A 21824-nucleotide genomic window follows, 5' to 3' on the forward strand; every position below is an offset into this window, starting at 1 on the left:
GAGGATTTTGCGAGGTTGGCCGGGCACAGTGCGCCATGGTCATTTCCAGTGCCTAGGTCAGTGCTGGCAGATCTGGGTATGTCCTTGTTTGATGTTTTGACAGTGGTACAGCTGTGTGCCCATTTCCGAGGGCAGTCTTTCTCTGGCTCCGGAGCCACATTTAAGCCAGTTCTGGTAAGGCTAAGGATTTCCTCCCCTGAAGGACATTAATGATCTAGGTGTGTTTTAGGATAATCTGTAGCTTTAGGGTCACCACTATTAAGACTAACTTTTTGTGGGCTGTCAACTCAAGTCTCCGAAGTGTTAGTCTGGATGACTAGTCTAATAGTTTCCACTGCTCAATTCCCACCCACTCTCGATCACAACATTTTTTTTTTGTGGGAGCTTGCTGTGTATAAACTGGCTGCTACATTTCTACATTCCAGCAGTAACTACACTCCACGAGTGCTTCATCCGCTGTGAAGCGAGTCGTAGCAGGCACTGTCTAAATGCACATCTTTTATGCAGAAAATAGAAGAGAATGCAAGGTTGTTGACAAAGTTTCCTGAGTATTAAGCTGAAAATTCTTCAAGCCCAGTCTCTGCAAACACCATGACACAAAGCAAAGATTCAGAATTAAGAATTGGATAGTAAAACCTGTTAATGGGAGTGGGGGTGTCGGGTGATGCAAGTGCGGGAATAGCTGTGTTTCCGTGAGCTATGGCACCGCTCCAGTTATAATCCTTGCACTTATCAGCTCGTATTTACCTAATCCGGGAGTGAGATTAGATCCGGGTTATGTCCCTGGAAGATTTCTGGCTAAATGTTGGTGACAAAATGCTGAGAAATATTAAGAAAATCATCGAGGAAAGAAAGTCAAAAGTAACTGGGGTGGAGCCAACTCCAAGATATGGCGACTTAGTGAACGAATAGTCTCTCGATCCGGCACTCCCGAAGGCATTACAACTGATGACCACTAATATTATTAAAGTTGTTGTGAAACTCGGCTTATTGGTGCAAAGTATCAGTGCTCATACTATAGAACTGCGGAATACTGGCAAAAGACTTGATGAAGTGGAAGAGAGAATTGTTACTGTCGAAAATGCAACGGTTGAGGCCCATTTACGATCCTTGGTCGGGGGGGAAACAAGAGGTGTGCTATGTCAGAATTCCTTGGAGATCTGGAAGAAGATATTTGGACTGTTGGTTTGCCAACAGCTCTCAGATAAATTTTTCAAAAGCTGGCTACCACGTTTCTTTAACTTAGAAACGAAAGCTGGGTGCATTAAGCTAGAAAGGACACATTGTATACTGTCTGAGGCCTAGGCCTCAATCAAAAACCCGGGCCCATAATTATGCATTTCCCATAACTTCCAAGGATCAACAGAGTATTGAAGGCAGTCTCGGTGGCGATACAACAGAGCCGCGAGGGGTTCAATGAAATTGGAAGATGGCTTGAGGCCATTGGAGTGCGATATGTCCGATTGTATCCTGTTACACTGGGGGTGACGTTAGCACCGCTATGCGAAGAAGTGGGGTACCTAGATGTTTGGAGAACACTGCATCCTAAAGATAAAGAGTTCACCTTTTCAACTCCCCATCAATGTAATACTAGAATTAATTATTTTTTTTCATGCCAAAAACAACATTACACTGGCCTCCTGTTTCATCGATAATATTATGAATTCCGATTATGCTCCTGGAACTTTTATTCAAGGGGGTTGACCTTCCATCTAGATCTTGGGGATCTAATGCATCCCTGCTTAAGGATCATAAAACTTGAGAAGAGATCAGCTTCGGCCTTATTCAGTCAGTGTTCTCTCTTGAAGCAAGTCCTCCAATCCTTTGGGAAACCTGCAAGGCATTTGGTCATTTTGTATACAAAAAAAAGAATCAAATGCTGGAACGGCAGCACCGGCTTAAAGTAAAAGTGGCCGAAACAGAGAGGGAGTGTGGTAGGAACGCTAACCACTCAATGCTGAAATAAATTAATGCAATCTGAATGGCACTGGACTGCTTGCTGACTCAACATGCTGAGAGGAGTATAAAGTTTGCCAAACTAAAACTACGAGTTTGGGAATAATCCGAGTAGGTATTTGGCTCTCCTCCAAAGAAGAAGGTGGACTCGAGGACTATTTCCTCTGCGCTAGATTCCGAGGGTTATAGGATGATTAAGACGAAGGATATTAATAAGGTGTTTAAAAGCTTCTATGCCGATTTACGTATAAAACACATCAGTCTAGAGATACGCTAGTACGTAAGCTTTTTTTTTCTTCCTTTAAGCTCTCAACAATTTCTGAAGATCAAAGGTCGACCGTAAATGCCCCCATTTACATGGTTTTTGCCTTGAGGGACCTTCAGTCTGGTATGGTTCTGGGGCGTGATGGTTTTCAAGAAGCGAATATCTCAATTTTGAAGGCAGAATTGAGGAATGTACTCCCTATAGGCCAACTCCACTCTTGAATGTAGGGTTGAAATTGTTGTCCAATATACCAGTGTTGCATCCAGAAAAAATCCTCCCTTCGAGTATCTAGGATGATCAGACTGGCTTCGTAAAGGGCCCGAATTCATGGAACAATGTTTGGAGGTTATTAAAGATTATTCATGCCATCCAAAAGCAGGCGATAGCTAGCTTAAAGATCTCATTGGATGCAGGGAGAGCTTTTGACCAGGTGGAGTGGAGTGCAGAAATTTGGGTTGGGGGGGGGGGGGAAGTTCAATAAGTGGATACAAGTGCTTTATAAAAATCCACTGGCGGTGATTCTTAATGGTTATAGATAATTTTATTTTTCCTCTGCTCAGTATTAGCATAAAATTATTAGGGAATGTTTCCCAATGGAATTCCTAACCTGTATATCCAATTCGAATGAGTTCCATAAAATCTGACTTACTCATACAAGGCTTTCCGTAGGCTGTGTAACACTGTCTCTAATGTACTGTACATGATGGTGTGCATTACTTTGCCATGTTTCCGTGACTTTATCTTTTTTTCCTGTTACTGGTCCTCTCTCCTTTTGGCCTATGTGGAAGTGTTGGGTTTACAGAACATACTGAATCAGCTGCATTGGTTTCCTCCTGTCTTTCTCTATATTCCTACATGGAGGAATGATCAAGCTGTACTCTACCAGTTTTGAGTGTTTGCATTATCTGTAAACTTGGGAAAACTCTAAAAATATATTTTAGAAAACAATGCAGCTCGGCATGTTTTATTAACATGAAGGATGTGTCCGTAGATCTGAAGTTCTTTACAAAGCAAGTCGATGCAAAGCTGAGGTGAGATTAAAGCAGAAAATGCTGGAAAAACTCAGCAGGTCTGGCAGCATCTGTGGAGAGGGAAACAGAGTTCCCATTGGAGATTTTCACTAACTTCATTGCAGTGTTAATGTAAGCCTTACTTGTGACTAATAAATAAACTTTAAACATTTTAAGGAGCTGAGCAAAGCTTAAACGTGGCCACAATAACACATTGTAAACTTAAAACAAACACACATTTGGCATGGATTTATTTTAGCATAAAGCTGAGGTCAGTCAGCTGCAGCTTGTGATCAGGGTTATTAATATCAGATTTGTTTTTCTGGCTGATGGAGAATATTTTCATAAATGTTGCTGGAATCCTGGGTTAATTCTCTTTGGGTATCTGTTATGCCGAGTTGTTGTTAATTCCACAAGCCCCCCCTCCTATCCATCAAGACTGCAAAAATCTTGATGTACTGGGGTACCAGTGCAACACCTTGTACCCGTGCAACACCTTGGGACGGCACAGTTGCACAGTGGTTAGCACTGCTGCTTCACAGCGCCAGGGACCCGGGTTTGATTCCTGGCTTGAGTGAGTGACTGTCTGTCTGTGTGGAGTTTGCACATTCTGCCCATGTCTGCATGAGTTTCCTCCGGTTTCCTCCCACATTCTGAAAGACATGCTGGCTAGGTGCATTGACCCAAACAGGCGCCGGAGTGTGACGACTAGGGGAATTTCACAGTAACTTCGTTGTAGTGTTTATGTAAGCCTTACTTGTGACTAATAAATAAACTTTTAACTTTGTAGTTTCTTATCTTAAGTTCAATACTGTACCGCTTTTTACTCTGAGATCTCAGTAAGGAAACGTTATTGTGCCCACTGTGGCCTCCAGGAGCAGAGGGGAGAGACTCTCATTCCTATCCCTAGAACGACCAGGACCTTTTAATTGAGCTAATCTCAAAACTAACCGTGCACATGTTAGCTATGTCAAATTCTACAGTGCATTAATTTATTTTCTCCACAGAACTCTTGTCCCCGTCCCTTTTTTTCTTGTAGATAAAAGAGTAACCTTTGTCAGTTTCAGGCTGGCTTGGAAGCCTTGATGTAATGATGAGTGAGAGAGTGAGAAGAGTGGGGAGATCACATCTACCTAGCGTGATTGATTGACTATTGCAACTTTAATCAGCGGCCCGTGATGCGGGCGGTAGATTTTCTGCTGCACAGTATCTTAGAAATTGAGTTGATTTACTAATCGCTGTTCTTGGAGCATGAGATATAAATGGAAATAACTTGAAGTAAAAATGGAAATAATGGGCGATTTGTAATTTGGGTTGGTGTGGAGGATCTATCTGAGTTCATTTCGCCTTTGCATAATTTAGGGTTTGCTATCATTCACAAGAAGGATGGATGGATCATTTAGGGAGCAGGAGTCACGTGTGCTTCTCCCAGTCAATAGGTACATTTTGTTGGCCCCTTGATTTGTTCTTGGGCAATATTTGTAAAGAAGCCAAGAAATCCGAGTCTTCCATGAAACGCATCTTTAAGTTAGGGTGGAGGATGAGAGCATGTTTAAGAGGGTTTCAGGAATGCTGCAGCAGCTGAATAATGTTTCTCTACTCACTGTTGTGACTAAGGAGTAAGGTACAGTGGCACAGTGGTTAGCACTGCTGCCTCACAGCTCCAGGGACCTGGGTTCAATTCCTAGCTTGGGTCACTGCCTGTGTGGAGTTTGCACATTCTCCCCGTGTCTTTGTGGGTTTCCTCCGCGTGCTCCGGCTTCCTCCCACAGTCCAAAGATGTGCAGGTTCGAGGTGCATTGGCCATGCTAAATTGCCCCTTAGTGTCCTGGGGTGCATAGGTTAGAGGGATTAACGGGGTAAATATGTGGGGTTATGGGGATAGAGCCCTGGTGAGAAGTCTTGGCCCCCAGTTGTTATCAATGGAATTAACACTTTGTAACTCCTGTATGTGGTGAAAAACCACATTCCTGTCTTTTTAAAAGCATATATGTGTGAATGGTTAACTGTTCCAAGAGTAAAGCCGGGTTGGTGACGATTACAGTGGCATCTAAATGAAAACTGGTGCTTTTTGACAGTGTAGAATATCAGTATGGTATTTCTGCAAGTCCGGGAACGTCTGCCTGGGGGAGGCTTTCTGATAAAATTTGATTTCCAATCTTGATCTGGATTTTTAATTCTGCAGATGAGACGGTCTGCGTGTTTAAGTGTGCAGTGAATCGGGAAACTGAATGCAGTCGCGTCGGCAAGCAGTCTTTCATCATCACATTGGGATGCAGCAGTGTCCTCCTGCAATTTCCGTCACAAAACGGTAAGTACTGTGCAACTTTATCCTTGGGCAGTGAAACCTCTTCTGCATTAGTTACAAAACATATAAAAGATGTGGCATTCGGAAACACTGGAAATAATCCTCAGTCAAGCCGCATCCGTGGAGAGAGAAACGGTGTGCATGTTGCAGGCCTGTGACGACTAATGAGAGGTCACAGACTCAAAGTGTTAGCTGTTCTTTCTCTCTCTGTGGATGCTGCCTGACCTAGCAAGTGTTTCCAACATTTTCCATTTTTATTTCAGATTTCCAGCGTCAGTAAAAGAGGTAGCGAATGAGATTGATTTGATTTATTGTCACATGTACTAGCAGAAAGTGAAAAGTATTGTTTCTTGTGCGCTATACAGACAAAGCATACCGTTCATGGAGAAGGAAACGAGAGAGTGCAGAATGTAGTGTTATAGTCATAGCTAGGATGTAGAGGAATTAAAGCATTGTTAGAGAGTTTAAAAGAGTTAGAATGAAGTTTTGAGAAGCATAGAATGAGAGTAAAAGATAGAATTTGAAGGTATGCTGCGCACAGCTTGCAAGAAGTCGCCTCGCTCGGGCGCCATCTTGGTCTTGGTAATACGAACATGCATAAAAATGTGAAATGGGAGTAAAGGTAGACCATTCGAGCCCCTTGAGCCTGCTCTGCCATTCACCAAGACCATGGCTGATGGTTTGTTTTTCAAATTCTGCATCCCCTTCTACCCCTGAATCTTTGATTCCGTTACCTAACAAGATACTATCCATCTGTCTTAAAAATATTCAGTGACCTCCATCTCAACCACCTGAGGCAGAGAGTTCCAAAGCCGCACATCTGAGAGAAAATATTTCTCCCCATCTCTGTCCTAAAAGGGTGACCCCTGATTTTAAAAGTGACCCCTAAATCTGGACTCGCCCACAAGTGGAAGCATCCTTTCCATATCCACCTTGTCAAGACCGTTCAGGGTCGTATAAACTTCAATCAAATCACCCCGTCATTCTTCTAAACTCTAATGGAAACAAGTTCAGTCTGTCCAACCTTTCCCCATAAGGCTCATTCCAGGTGTCAATCTAGTAAACCTCCTCTAAACCGCCTCCAATGCCTCTTACTTAAATAAGGAAACCAAAGCTGCGCACAATATTCGAAATGTGGCCTCACCGATGCCATGAATAATTGAAGCCTAACATCTGTACTTTCATGTTCAATTCCTCTCGTAATAAAGGTTAGCATTCCATTAGCTGCCTTAATTACTTGCTGTCCCTGCACACTAACTTTTTGTAACTCGTGCACTAGAACAGCTAGATCCCTCCCTCTGCACCTCAGAATTCTGCAGTCATTCTCCATTTAAGGAATAATATGCTTTTTTTTATTCTTCCTGCTAAAGTGAGTGACTCCAAATTATACTCCATCTGCCTTATTTTTGTAATGATGCAATTATTTGTTGTTTGAACCTCCTATGATGGTCATCTCCCAAGCTGCTGCTTGCAGGCATTACCCTAGCAAGGGGAAGTTACCCAGATAACTATTTAATCAGAGCGTGTTTAAAGAACAAGGAAAATTACGGCACAGGAACAGGCCCTTCGGCCCTCCAAGCCTGCACCGACCATGCTGCCCGACTGAATTAAAAACCCCAACCCTTACCGGGACCATATCTCTCTCTCTCCCCAACCATTCATGTATTTGTCAAGACCACCCCCCCCCTTAAAAGTCACAAATTTAATCCAGTGGAGGGCAACAGTTTTGATTTTTTTTCCCCATTCTTTGTGAATTGAACCTAACTTGTTACCAGCTGTCGTGTAGCACTCTTATCACGTGTGTTGCAGTTGTCACCAGAAACCCAAAGGATAAGTTTAAACCCCATCATGGCATTTGAATTCGATTATAGGTCTAATAATGGGTGGACTCTTAATGCCCTCTGTACAAATGGGAATGAGCAATAAATTGCGAGGACTGGACAAAAACAAAAATACTGTAGGTGCTGGAAGTTTAAAATAAAAACAAAGAACACTGAAAATGTAAACAGCTTTAACGACACTTCTGAAATGATGCGGAGATGCCGGCGTTGGACTGCGGTGGGCACAGTAAGAAGTTTCAAAACACCAGGTTATAGTTCAACAGGTTTATTTGGAACCAAGAGCTTTTGGAGTACTGCTCCTTCCTCAAGTGAGTGGAGAGTTGGGTTCACAAACACGGCATACATAGACAGACGCAATTGAGAAACTTGATGTCTGTGTCGATACGCGCGATCTTCTTGGAGATCCTCTCCACTTTGAGCCGGCGGTTTGCGGTGTCGGTGGTAGCCGTGATGTGGAGACACCGGCGTTGGACTGGGGTGGGCACAAATCGACACAGACATCAAGTTTCTCAATTGCGTCTCTGTCTATGTATGCTGTGTTTGTGAACCCAACTCTCCACTCGCCAGAGGAAGGAGCAGCACTCCAAAAGCTCGTGATTCCAATTTTTAAAAGAACTTGGCAAATGTCAACCTGAGATGCAAGTGGAGAATTCCCTCAGTGGGTAGACCACGGCAGGCTGTTATACGCAGTAAGTAGCGATATCTGTCCTCTGGTATATTGGAGATTGATGCCTTTTCCATCTAATCGCAAGCTTGTCGCCAGATGCTCCTCCCCAATTTTGAGGCTCTGTTCCCAGTTTAGCAGGTGGTGTGGATCTGGTTGCTCCTGCCTTTAGTCTATTTATTGAGCAGCACAGATGAGAAGTAGCCCATTTCAGTGGCAGTGAAAGACTGGTCCAAATAAAATGACAGTGTGTGCATTAGCTGAGTACTTGTAAATATTGTGTAAATAATCTGGCTGTACTCAGTTCCATTTGTACTGTCCCTCTAGAGTTCTACTCCTTTTACAATATTCTGAAAAACTGCAGAGGTCACAACCTTGAACGATCTGTCTTCAGCGACCGAACAGAGGAGTCTTCTGCTGTGCAGTATTTCCAGGTACTGTCCCCCCAATCTGAGTGTATTTTGTCATCTTTTAATTTTTTTAGGAAACCGCGTGGACAAGTTCTTACTTTAGTTTTCATCTCTCTTAGTTACCGATATGTTTGTGTTTTCCTTGCCCTCTTCCGTGCCCCAGTTTTCTTCCCCTTTTCTCTCCTGAAGACCCTGGACTGGGGTGTGTCGTCTGGAACTTTGCCTTACGTAGTAGATAGCCAGTGTTGTTCACCAATAGGGCTCATCGTAGTTCTCGCCTGTTGATCCCATTTTTAACATCTTTCTCCCTATCACAAGGTCATGCCAAAACTATAGTTGCAGAATGTAAGCAAACTTAACAAAAAGTATTCTACTGGAACTCTTCAACATAATGACTAACTTCATGTTGTAACGTAACTGCTATTCCTAAAGAACACAAATTACGTATTTACTTCAGACTGTTTTTAAGTCCCTGTCCTCTTGCAGTTCTATGGATACTTATCACAACAACAGAATATGATGCAAGACTACATACGAACAGGAACCTACCAAAGGGCAATACTCCAAAACCATGCAGATTTTAAAGACAAGGTAACGACTGGATTTTGGGGAGTTGAAGTGAGCTGGCATGCCTTTTATGCCTCGCCATGAATGTGCTTCTTGCCCTGAGTTCTACTTTTAAAATTAACATTGGCACGCTGCATCTGCTGACCCTAATGGAAAGTGAGTTCTGTTGGATTGGAACTTGCCGTGTACTATGTTGGAGTAATAACCATGGTGGTTAGCACGGCTGCCTCACAGCGCAAGGGACCCGGGTTCAGTTCCATCCTCGGGTGACTATCTGTGTGGAGTTTGCACATTCTTCCCGTGACTACATGGGTTTCTGCCGGGTGCTCCTGTTACTTCCCACAGTCCGAAAGACGTCCTGGTTAGATGGATTAGCCATACTAAATGGTAGCCATGGATTTATGGGGATCGGGCTGGGGTGTGTGGGCCTGGGTAAGGTGCTCCCCATGACTGTGGGTTTCCTGTACGTGCTCCTGTTTCCTCCCACAGTACAAAGATGTGCAGGTTAGGTTGATTGACCATTCTAAATTGACCCTTAGTGTCAGGGGGACTAGCAGGGTAAATGTGTGGGGTTATGGAGATAGGGCCTGGGTGGGATTGTTGTCGGTGCAGGCTTGATGGGCCGAATGGCTTCTATCAGCACAGTTGGGATTCTATTAATAGCATAACATCAGAAATAGGAGCAATTCAATACAGTCATGGCTGACCTTCTGCCTCAATCCACTTTTTTCATCACACTCCCCATATCCCTCGATTTCCCCAAAATCAAAACTTCTGTCAAGGTTGTGAATCTACACCATGATGGAGCATCCACAGCCCTCAGGCGCAGATAATTCCAGAGATTTACAATCTTCCTGTAAGAAATTTCTCCTCTTAGTTCTAAATGATTGACCCCTTATCCTGAGTTCCCCTGCCAGGGGAAACAACCTCTCCATCATCTCCTGCTGGAAATGTGTGTGGATAGAATTATGGTAGAACTGTGAAGCTCCACGTAGTTGAATAGCCTGGTTGGCTGTGGAACCATACCACAAAGTGCTTCACTATCTCTAGCAATCCTGGGAGTGGGGGAAGGGAACACTGAGATCGGACTGCAGGCTAAGGAAAAAGAAATGCAGTACTGTCTAGTTGATGAGAGTGCCATTTTTTCACACGATTATTGGATAACATTACTGAATGTGAATGGCTAATTCATAAACGCTTGTCTCTTCCAGGTTGTATTAGATGTGGGCTGTGGCTCTGGAATCCTCTCCTTTTTTGCTGTGCAGGCAGGAGCACGGAAGGTGTTTGCAGTGGAAGCGAGTACCATGGCTCAGCACGCGGAGGTCCGTACTGCATTTCTGACTCTCTACCATTTTGGTGATGTGGAGCCAACTTGGTACTTATGGTTGACTGGGTCAGCCATAGTATTAGGGGCTTGGGTGGAGAGAAATTTGTTGAGGGTATTCAAGAGGAATTTCTCGTTCAGTATTTGGATGGCCCAACTAGAGAGAGGGCAAAACTTGACCTCCTCTTGGGAAATAAGGAAGGGCAGGTGAAGTAATGGAATTATGGTCACTTTGGGACCAGTGACCATAATTCCATTAGCTTTAAGGTAGCTTTAGAAAATGATAGGTCTGGCCCAAAGGTTAAAATTCTAAATTGGGGCAATTTTGATGGTATTAGACAGGAACTTTCAAAAGTTGATTGGGGGAGTCCGTTGGCAGGCAAAGGGACATCTGGTAAGTGGGAGGCTTTTAAAAGTGTGTTAACCAGGGTTCAGAGTAAGCACGTTCTTTAAGTGAAGGACAACCCTGGGTGACTCAGGATATTGAGGCCCTGGTCAAGAAGAAGAAGGAGGCATATGACATGTATAGACAGCTGGGATCAAGTGGATCCCTTGAAGAGTTTAGAGGGTGTCGGAGTAGATTCAAGGGAGAAATCAGGAGAGCAAAATGGGGACACGAGATTGCTTTGGCAGATAAGGCAAAGGAGAATCCAAAGTACTTCAACAAATATATAAAGGGCAAAAGAGCAACAAGGGAGAGAGTAGGGCCTTTTGAGGATCAACAAGGTCATCTATGTGCGGATCCACAAGAGATGGGTGAGATCCTAAATGAATATTTCTCATCGGTATGTACTGTTGAGAAAGGCATGGATGTTGGGGAACTTGGGGAAATAAATAGTGATGTCTTGAGGAGTGTGCATATTACAGAGAAGGAGGTGCTGGAAGTCTTGAAGTACATTAAGGTAGATAAGTCCCCAGACCTGATGAAGTGTATCCCAGGACATTGTGGGAGGCTAGGGAGGAAATTATGGGTCCCCTAAGAGATATTTGAATCAGCGACAGCCGCAGGTGAGGTGCATGAAGATTGGAGGGTGGCAAATGTTGTGCCTTTGTTTAAGAAGGGCTACAGGGAAATGCCTGGGAACTACAGGACGGTAAGCTTAACATCTGTAGTGGGTATGTTGTTAGAAGGAATTCTGAGAGACAGGATCTACAGGCATTTAGAGAGGCAAGGATTGATTAGGGACAGTCAGCATGGCTTTGTGAGTGGAAAATCATGTCTCAGTTTGAGTTTTTTGAAGGGGTAACCAATAAGGTAGATAAGGGCAGTGCACTTGACGTTGACTACATGGGCTTTAGCAAGGCCTTTTGACAAGGTACCGCATGGTAGGTTGTTGCAGAAGATTAAATCTTGCGGGATCCAAGTTGAGGAAGCCAATTGGATATAAAATTGGCTTGATGACCGAAGACAGAGGGTGGTTGTAGAGGGTTGTTTTTCAAACTGGAGGCCTGTGACCAGCAGTGTGCCTCAGGAATTAGTGCTGGGCCCACTGTTGGGATGATGAATGGCAAATGGAGTTTAATTCAGATAAATGCGAGGTGACGCATTTTGGTAGATCGAACCAGGGCAGGACTTGGTTAATGGTAGGGTGTTGGGGAGAGTTATAGAACAAAGAGATCTAGGGGTACAGGTAGCCCCTTGAAAATGGAGTCACAGGTGGACAGAGTGGTCAAGACGGCATTCGGCATGCTTGGTTTCATTTGTCAGAACATTGAATACAGGAGTTGGGATGTCTTGTTGAAGTTGTACAAGACATTGGTAAGGCCACACTTGGAATACTGTGTACAGTTCTGGTCACTATTATAGAAAGGATATTATTAAACTAGAAAGAGTGCAGAAAAGATTTACTGGTGGTGATTTAACCTGAGGATCGCCACATCTCAAGCGAAGGGGCAAGGTTGAGAAGGCAGGGCCTTCATGAATAGCCTGCCAAATAACGGCTACTGGCAATTGCATAGTTCTGATCATTTAAACCTTGACTTTGCCAATCGTACTGTGCCCATTTCTGTCACTTCTTTTCTCCCCTCCCTTAAAGGCACCGAGATCCATTATGTAGACTCATGGATCTAAATGCACATTCCACCAATCCATGTTACAGTGCGGGTTGTTCCAGAAAGCTGATGTGGTGGGGAACTATGTTAGCAAATGGAGAGGAGAGATGCTCATGAGACCACGTCATAAAACCACAGCTGACAAACTCTTAAATAAATCACTTGTGTCCATTCAAGGCTGAGTGAGGTAGATTTTTGATAGACCAGGAAGTCTGGGGTTATGATGGGCTGACGGGAAAGTGAAGTTAAGACCAACATCAAGTCAACCATGGACCTACCGAATGGCAGAGCAGAGCAGAAGGGCCAAATGGCCTACACTGATTCAATAACTAGCTGGATATGTCACTATGAACAAGAAGTGACAATCTTTGTGCGCGTGGTATCACAATGGTTAGCACTGCTGCTTCAGTGCCAGGGACCTGGATTTAATTCCTGGCTTGGGTGACTGTCTGTGTGGAGTCTGCACGTTCTCCCAGTGTCTGCGTGGGTTTCCTCCGGGTGCTCCGGTTTCCTCCCACAGTCCGATAGAGTGCTGGTTTGGGTGCATTGGCCTAAATTCTTCTCAGTGTACCCGAAAAGGCGTCGGAGCGTGACAACCAGGGGATTTTCACAGTAACTTCATTGCAGTGTTAATGTGAGCCTATTTGTGACACTAATAAATAAACTTAATTTGTAATCTCCATAGTGGTAACAAATTGCATGTCGTAGCAACGGCCAGATATCCAGGTGTTACCTGGCACTAATGAAAATGATGGTTGTTCTCTTTGGCAGCTTCTGGTGAAGAGTAACAACCTCGCAGATCGCATCTTCATCATCCCTGGGAAGGTGGAGGAGGTGAACATCCCAGAACAGGTCGATATCATTATCTCGGAACCCATGGGCTACATGCTCTTCAACGAACGAATGCTGGAGAGTTATCTACACGCCAAGAAATGGTTGAAACCAAATGGTGAGATTAATTCTGGGTGTAGAGGATGGGTGAAGTAGGTTGAAAAATTGAGTGGTAGAGATGCGCTTGAGTTTATTTATAAATCGGAGGTTTTATTTTGACTCTCTTTAAAGACTCAGTATTCAGTGCATTGACCTTCTTTAGGCAAATTCCTGCTGAAGTTGTGCACTCACTTTCAGTAGAGTAATGAATTGAAAAAAATGTTAGTTCACATGTGTTTTTGATTCACTGTTGCTTCTCCAATGATGGCTTGTGATTTGGTTGGCCAAGGCAGAGTTCTTCCCCCAGATTTGATTAAAATTTGGGTATTCTTGTACTGTAAGGGTGTTTAGCAGAGCAAGGATTAATGTGGGGCTGAAGAACAGTACTGTTTGTGGTATGATATTCAGAGTCACATGAGAGTAGACTCTGTGTAGAGTCTGGAAGGAGCCAGCATGGAGGCAGCAGCACCCATGCCTGGCAGTACCTTGGATATAATTATGGATTACCAATAAACTGTTTATGTTTAACCATACAAGCCTCCAGACCCCTCAACCTTACAGCATGGTGGCAGTGAAGGGTGGACCCTGAAATGTCGGAGAAGCTGGTAGGCACCCAGCTTCCCAAAGCAACCGGAGTCTGGCCTGAGAGAAATGTGTCTCAGTTGAAGACACAGTTGGAGAGCACCTAAAAAGAAATTGAAGACAGTTAGCGGGGGCCGCAAATAGCTCTATTGAAGATGTGGCGAATGAAGGACTTGATTGAACCAGAGTAAAAGGAACTAGCTTGATTTTAAAAAAAGGCTGAGCAAGATTTCTAAGAAATGGAAATGCAGAAGAATCTACTGTGCAGATGAAAAGCCAGACCTAATTGAGCACAGAGGAAGAGTCAAGACACTTAGCAAAATCACAGCATGGTGGCACAGTGGTTAAAATTGCTGCCTCACAGAGCCAGGCACCCAGGTTCGATTCCTGGTTTGGGGTCACTCTGTGCAGAGTCTGCACGTTCTCCCCGTGTCTGCGTGGGTTTCCATCGGGTGCTCCGGTTTCCTCCCACAATCCGAAAGACGTGCTAGTTGGGGTGCGTTGACCGTGCTAAATTCTCTGTGTACCCAAACAGGCTCCGGAGTGTAACGACTAGGGGATTTTCACAGTAACTTCATTGCAGTGTTAATGTAAGCCTGCTTGTGACTGATAAATAAACTTTAACACAGGCTGAGAAAATTTCCAAAAGCAGGGGTTGGGGGGCGGGGGGAGCTGAAAAGCAGAAGAATCCTCTGTGCAGTTGAAAAGAAGAATGGCAGAGACCTAGAGTGATTTTACAATACAAAAAACTGAAATTAGTTTTCAAAATGGGTAGCAATCGGGATCAGCGCATCCACAGCGTAGCTGCAAGAAGCAGTAGGTCCGTTGCCAGCCCAATAACATGTGGCAGCTGAGCTGCACTGAAGGGAAGAACAATGTTTTTAGAAACAGCAGGCAGAGTTTAAAATCATCCTCTGATTCCCAGGCAGCAGGAGCCCACCGAAACTGACAAGTGCAGGAAGAGCAAAGCGGAAAGAAAAGGCAGCTGCAGAGATATTCTGAAGAGGGAAAATATTAAGAGGTGTTCAACTGTTACAAAAAAAGCAGCCATGGATAGTAAACTTAAAAGTACCAGACTAAGACAAGCGCCAAAGGCAGCATGGTGGCACAGTGGTTAGCACTGCTGCCTCTCAGCGCCAGGGACCCAGGTTCAATTCCCGGCTTGGGTCACTGTCTATGCGAAGTCTGCATGTTCTTCCCTTGTCTGTGTGGGTTTCCTCCAGGTGCTCCGGTTTCCTCCCACAGTCCAAAGACTTGCTGGTTAGGTGCATTGGCCATGCTAAATTCTCTCTCGGTATACCAGAGCGTGGCGACTAGGGGATTTTCACAGAAACTTCATTGCAGTGTTAATTAAGCCGCCTTATGACTAATAAAAAACTTTGAACTGGAAGTCTTGGCACAGAAAATGTTTGAGTTACAGGATTAAGTAAGAAATTGGGAGTGAAAGTTAATCTGTTTTAGTACTTGGTGTATTTATGGATGAAGTGATATAAGACAAGGTATAGATGAATCCTCAACCACATTTGATGAAATATTAAAAGCCTTTGACAAATATTTCAAACTACCCAATTTGCGGAGAGCGCGCACCTTAAAAAGAAATGATCTAAAGCCAAAGGAGACAGGAGACCCCCAAACCAAGGGAGACAATGCCTAAGCAAACCGCAAGGCAGTCAGAGACCACGTCAGCTCAGTGAAGTACACAAGCCAAATCATTTGGTGCAGAAGAAAGAAGAGGCTGAGAAGCAGCTGAAAGGCTTACATATAGAGCTTTTTCAGAATGCTGACATTGTCACCTGCTGTTGCAGTTTGGGTAATGTGGAATGAACAGTTAGCTTTGAATGAAATAAAGCTATCTGTGAGAGCCTGAAAGAAACAAAACTTGCTAAAAGAAAATGAACAACTCTTCAGGAAGATGTTTGTATCAAAGCTGAGTTGAAGAAACTCAACCAGAAGTACAGCCAGAATAAGCCCTGAAGCACTCATTGAAGAATCAATATGGAGTGCTGGAAAAAAATGAGCTAAAAAAGAATGCTGACTGCTACTTCAGCAAAAGCAGCATTGGAGCTATCAGTAGCGAGAAGCATAGAAAGTAGAAGCAGGAGTAGGCCACTCAGCCCTTCGAGCCTGCTCCGCCATTCATCTTGATCATGGCTGATCATCAAATTCAATATCCTGATTTCCCCCATTCCTCCATGTCCCTTGATTCCTTTAGCCCCAAGAGCTATATCTGATTTCTTCTTGAAATCAGACAACATTTTGGCCTCAACTACAGTTTGTGGTAGTGAATTCCACACATTCACCATCCTTTGGGTGAAGAAATTTCTCCACCTCCGTTGTAAAAGTTTTATCCCTTATCCTCAAACTATGACCCCCTAGTTCTGGACAACCTCACCTTTGGGAATATTCTTTCTGAATCTACCCTGTCAGAATTTTATAAGTTTCAATAAGATCCCCCTCGCTCTTCTAAACTCCAGTGAATATAATCCTAACCAACTTAGTCTCTCCTCATATAACAGACCTGCCATCCCAGAAATCAGCCTGCTGTACTCCCTCTATAGCAAGGAAATCCTCAGATAAGGACACCAAAACTGCACATAATATTCCAGATGTGGTCTCACCAACACCCTATACAATTTCAGGAAAACATCCTTATCCCTAAACTCAAATCCTCTTGCTATGAAGGCCAACATACCATTTGCTACCTTTACTGTCTGCTGTACCTGCGGACTTACTTTCAGCGACTGGTGCATAAGGATTCCAAGGTCTCAATGAGTATCCACCTCTCTCAATTTACAACCATTCAAGTAATAATCTGTCTTCCTATTATTGCTACCAAAGTGGATAACCTCACATTTTTCCACATTCTACTGCATCTGCAATGCAGATATCCACACACAGCCTGTCCAAATCACACAGAAGCATCTCTACATCTCCTCATAGCTCACCTCCCATTCAACTTTGTATCATCTGCAAATTTGGAGATAATGCATTCAGTTCCCTCTTCCAAATCATTAATATATAATGTGAACAGTTGGGGTCCTAGCACAGATCCCTGCGGAACCTCACTAGTCACTGACTACCAATCAGAATAAGACCCATTTATGCCAACTCTTTGCTTCTTATCTGCTAACCAGCTTTCTATCCATCTCAAGACATTACCTGCAATCCCATGTGCTTTAACTTTACATAGTAGTCTGCTATGAGGCCTTGTCGAAAGCCTTCTGAAAGTCTAAATAAACCATATCCACTGGTTCTCCTTGGTCAACCCTACTAGTTGCATCCTCAAAAAATTCCAGTAGATTCATCAAGCCTGATTTCCCTTTTGAAAATCCATGCTGACTTTGTCTGATTATACCACTGCCTTCCAAATGCTGAGTTATGAGATCCTTGATAATAGACCCTAGCAACTTCCTCAGTACTGAGTTAGGCTCACTGGTTCTCTGTTTTCTCCCTACCTCCCTTTTTGAATAGACAAAGCAATGCACTGAAGCACAGCACAAGTAGACAAGAGGCAAGAAAATAAGCAGTTGAAAGAACAGCTGATAGATTATTCTTCAAGTTCAAATGTAAAAGACCCGTTCAGCACCATGAAGAAATTAACTCTCTGATTTACAAGAAAACTTTAAATGAAACAACTGAACTTCACAAAGGAAAGGAAAATCTGATGAAGACACACTCTCTATGCGGATCCTTTGGGGTCAAAGTTTGTTCCTTTGGAAAGTTACGGAGAGAAGCAAAATTAATTTAATATTACTCTGAATGAACTGAAGAGCCAGTTGGCAGAGAAGACTCGGCAATGTTCGATATTGTGAGAGGAAGTCAGGAGGTGAAAGAAAGAGACTGAAGGATTGAAGAGCTGAAAAAACAACTCTATGGAACAGGGGAAACGTTGGAAGAACTTGCCAAGCTGCAAGCGGATAATGCAACCACAAGTAGCCCAATTGCAGAACTGAAACAAAGTAAGTCTTCGCCGGAGATAGAGTTGGCCAATAGTGAAACCAAAATGACTAGGAATAATTCTGCTGCAGACAGGACTAAGCTCGGAAAATGTTAACTCTGATGCGAATGTTCCAGGAACCAGAAGAAAAGGCATTAGATGCCTCAACCATACTGAGAAGCAGGAGAGATGTTGAAAATAGAGTTTAAAGTTTATTTATTAGTGTCACAAGTAGGCTTCATTAGTACCGCAATGAAGTTACTGTGAAAATCCCCTAGTCGCCACACTCCAGCACCTGTTAAGGTGCACTGAGGGAGAATTTAGTATGGCTGATGCACCTAATCACAGCTTTTAAAATGAGGACTGCCAAAGACTGACAGAGGAAGACACCACTGGGCTCAAATGGAAAGAAATTGATTTTGCTTTTGGGACTGAGTGTGTGTCCATTCATGTAATTCACCATGCAGGAAATGGAAGCTTAATGCCTTTGAAAGACGATCTCCTGTGGGGATTCCAGCAGTATTGGTTCACGATTCCCACCTGCTTAATCATTACTTTGAGAATATCTTATCAACGCAGCTTGAGGAGCATTTCATCTTGTGATCACTTATGGCCTCTGGACTCTACATCAAGTTCAACAATTTCAGAACATAAACCCAGTCCCCCATTTTGGTTCTTTTTTTTGCTATTTGTTGGCCTGACTATCGTTTTTCATGTTTTTTGTTTTGAACAGAAACCACTCTGGACAAATGCTTTTTTCCTTCACTGTAGCTATTACCACTCCCTTTGCCTTTTGTTCCATGACATCTTTTTCATTTCATCTTTCCGCCCTCTGTCCTATCCCAGACTTTCTGTTTTGTTCTCTGCATCCCCATCGCTTTTCCGATCTCCTTTCAGCTCTCTCTCAAGATGGAGTCGGAATGAGGCGACTTCTTGCAAGCTGTGCCCAGCATACCTTCTAATTCTATCTTTTACTCTTGTTCTTTGCTTCTAAAGCTTCATTCTAACTCTTTCAAACTCTCTAACAATGCTGATGGACCTACCTCGCATTAAGTTGATCTTTCTCTACACCCTAGTTATGACTGCACTCTGTTCTTTCCTTCTGTGTGAACGGTATGCTTTGTATAGCGCAAGAAACAATACTTTTCACTGTATACTAATACATGTGGCAATAAATCAAATCGAGTGATATTCGCCTCAATGTTAACTCTGCTTTTCCCTTCACAAATGCTGCCAAGTATTTCTAGAATTTTATTTTGCCATATCTTATCTGGTTCTGAATTAGAGATATGGATCAGGATTTAGAAAGGATTACAGCCGTAATATAGTTAAAGCCTTTTATTACTAGAGTTTGATATCAAGTAAGGCTTGAATAGTACTCTGATATAACACCATTTACAGCTCCAGTTCAAGTAGGGAAGGAAGTGCTATTGAATTCTATTTTGATCACCGTCTCCAGCCCTCTCTTGTAGAATGAGGGGAAGTGTGTCCATAACCTTTTAATGAAATTGTTGATTAGCTTATACTGCTGTTTAATTTTATAATGGAAGGTAGCAAAGTGAGCCCTGTTTCGCTTTGTCGTATTTTGTGCTCTAAACCTATCTCAGATTTCTGGAGAGTAGATTTTTTTTTGTGGAATTTCTAAATTAGTGACTGATCATCTATGCTGAGAAATTGGAAACCTGGCCTCCCTGGTGTTCAAGTTTTAGTTGAGACATTTCTTAATGTGAGTTTGGTACTCTTGTGGATTTGGATCACTGGATGGACTGCCCTGATCATTCTTGTGTGTTGTTTGTAAGTTAAGTATATCAACATGTAGCTGTTATGTATAAAGCATTTGAACCTTCCAAAAGGAGCCATCAAGTGGGCTGAAGTAAAAATTGTTATCGTTATCAATCTTTTTAATTTTACTCGGTCCTTTCTGAATAAAATTGCAGTTTGTTCAAACCTGAAGTGTGGGCCAGCGTCCTGGATGTATATTCGGTGGGGGCTAGTGATGGGGGGGCGGGGGGGGAGAGAGATTTTTTTCTGAGGATCTTAGTCCTGTGTAGCTGGCGTGCGGGTAATGGAGTGAATCTGGGTCAGAGAATTTGCAGAGTGCTGTTGATGACTCCTTTACTAGCTGACAGGTTGTGTAATTGAAGCTGTGAGCTGGCTGGTTTTATTCGTCCCCGTTCTCCAGATGCACAGAGCAGTAAAATGTGCCTTTTAATGATTTCTTTAAATGCACAGTCTAGTCTTTAATCTGGCCAGACAACATGATAAAAATAAAAAGTGCAGGCTCCAAGATGAAGGGCAGTAATATATCAAAGCCATGTCGCTGTTTTGATCCCACCAGGCTCACCTCGTCTGTACCTCTCCAGAGATTAATTTCAAGGAAGTACCGTTTTATTTGGAATTATTTATCTTAGCTGCATTGCATTAGACTGTTGACTTTTGATTGCAAAATGGATTCTCCCCACCTCCTCTCTGTGCACAGTGTAAGAAATTGAATCTGTCACATTCTATATGGCCTCAGAGCACAGATGCTCCCTTATCTCTGTGAGAGTAGTTAGCAATCTAGGCTCATTCTTGCCTCCTAATAAAGCATTTTCACCTGTATAATTCAAATGAATTTAATATTTCACACTCTCTCTTGCTGACAACTTCAGTGGGGTGTGGGATCTGCTTGGAGGGCCACAGGAGTGTCATGAGTATTTGGTTAAGAGTTCACCTCATGACAACCTGGTGTATTAGCTTTCTAAAATCCTGTGGCCGCCTTGCTATTTGATAGGGAGTCTGTTTTTCAAAGAAAGATGTGGCGATGTGGTGTGTCCTCTTTTTTTTTCAAAGCTACTTATTAGCTTCGACAAAAGGAGGAATAAAGATGATTCCTGGGACAATATTAAGCATTGATGTAATTTTGGATGTCAATATTCATAGAATCTCTGCAGTGTAGAAGAGGCCATTCAACCCTTTGAACCTGCACCAACTCTGACAGAGTAACTTACCCAAGCTCTCTCCCCCAAGCTCTCTCCCCCACCCTATCCCCGTAACCCTACACACTTAGCTTGGCTAATCCTCCTAACCTACACATTTTGGGACACTAAGGGGAATTTGCCATGGCTAATCCCCCTAATCTGCACATCTTGGGACACCAAGGAGCAAGTTACCACGGCCAATCCACCTAACTTGTACACCTTTGGAATATTAACTCATGGTGCTTCTATCTTTAGCAGAAATCACTGGATAAGATCATTTTCCAACTGGCTCAGATTGCAGCAGTGCCTTTAGATGAACACGTAGTATGTATCATGTAAACACTAGTGAATATTTAACCATTTTAATGCAGCTAAATTTGGATCAGACCCTTGCTGAGACTTGGATTCAAACCAGCGATCTCATGCATGTTATACTGGTTCTTTGCTTTGTTTGATTAATATTTAATCCTCTTTGCCCCTCCTAGTTAGTTGGTTGCTTGCTTCTTAAAATGCATTGGTTTGAATTATTTTTTAAAGTAGATCATTTCTTTCACTTGGACATGAGCTCCCATTGTGAAGACAGTGGTTTGAGATCTGGAAACCGGCTACCTGCCACAGAGCCATTGACTGGGGGTGGGGAAATAGGAGTTACTCAGGCTGACCTACCTTATCACCTTTACCATTGTAAAGGATGTGATGGCAGTGGAGGGGGTACAAGAGGAGGTTCACCAGTATGTTGCCTGGGATGGAGCGTTTGAGCTATAAGGCAAGCGTGGATAGGCTTGGATTGTGTTCTTTAGAGCAGAGAAGGTTGAGAGGAGGGGTGGGACATGACTGGGGTGTATAAGATTGCGAGGGGTATGGACAGGGTGAATAGGAAGCAGCTGTTCTCCTTGGTTGAGGGTCCAATCATAGTTTCAGGGTGAGGGGCGGGAGATTCAGAGGGGATTTGAGAGAGAACTTTTCACTCAGCGGGTGGTGAGAATCTGGAACGCACTTCCTGGGATGGCAGTGGAGA

At 43.3% G+C, this 21824-nt stretch overlaps 1 protein-coding gene across 2 annotated transcripts in view; it reads left to right on the forward strand.

Annotated features, from left to right (window-relative positions):
• Positions 1–21824, forward strand: part of carm1 (coactivator-associated arginine methyltransferase 1) — a 75663-nt gene that overhangs the window by 26191 nt on the left and 27648 nt on the right. For both annotated transcript variants that reach the window (XM_078234883.1, XM_078234884.1), the window contains exons 2-6: positions 5417–5542; positions 8372–8478; positions 8941–9045; positions 10233–10343; positions 13169–13346. In XM_078234883.1, coding sequence (XP_078091009.1) covers positions 5417–5542; positions 8372–8478; positions 8941–9045; positions 10233–10343; positions 13169–13346 — 627 coding nt within the window. The remainder of the gene's footprint in view (positions 1–5416; positions 5543–8371; positions 8479–8940; positions 9046–10232; positions 10344–13168; positions 13347–21824) is intronic.

This window comes from Mustelus asterias, chromosome 19 (assembly GCF_964213995.1).
Source record: "Mustelus asterias chromosome 19, sMusAst1.hap1.1, whole genome shotgun sequence".
In the NCBI taxonomy this organism is placed as follows: Eukaryota; Metazoa; Chordata; class Chondrichthyes; order Carcharhiniformes; family Triakidae; genus Mustelus; species Mustelus asterias.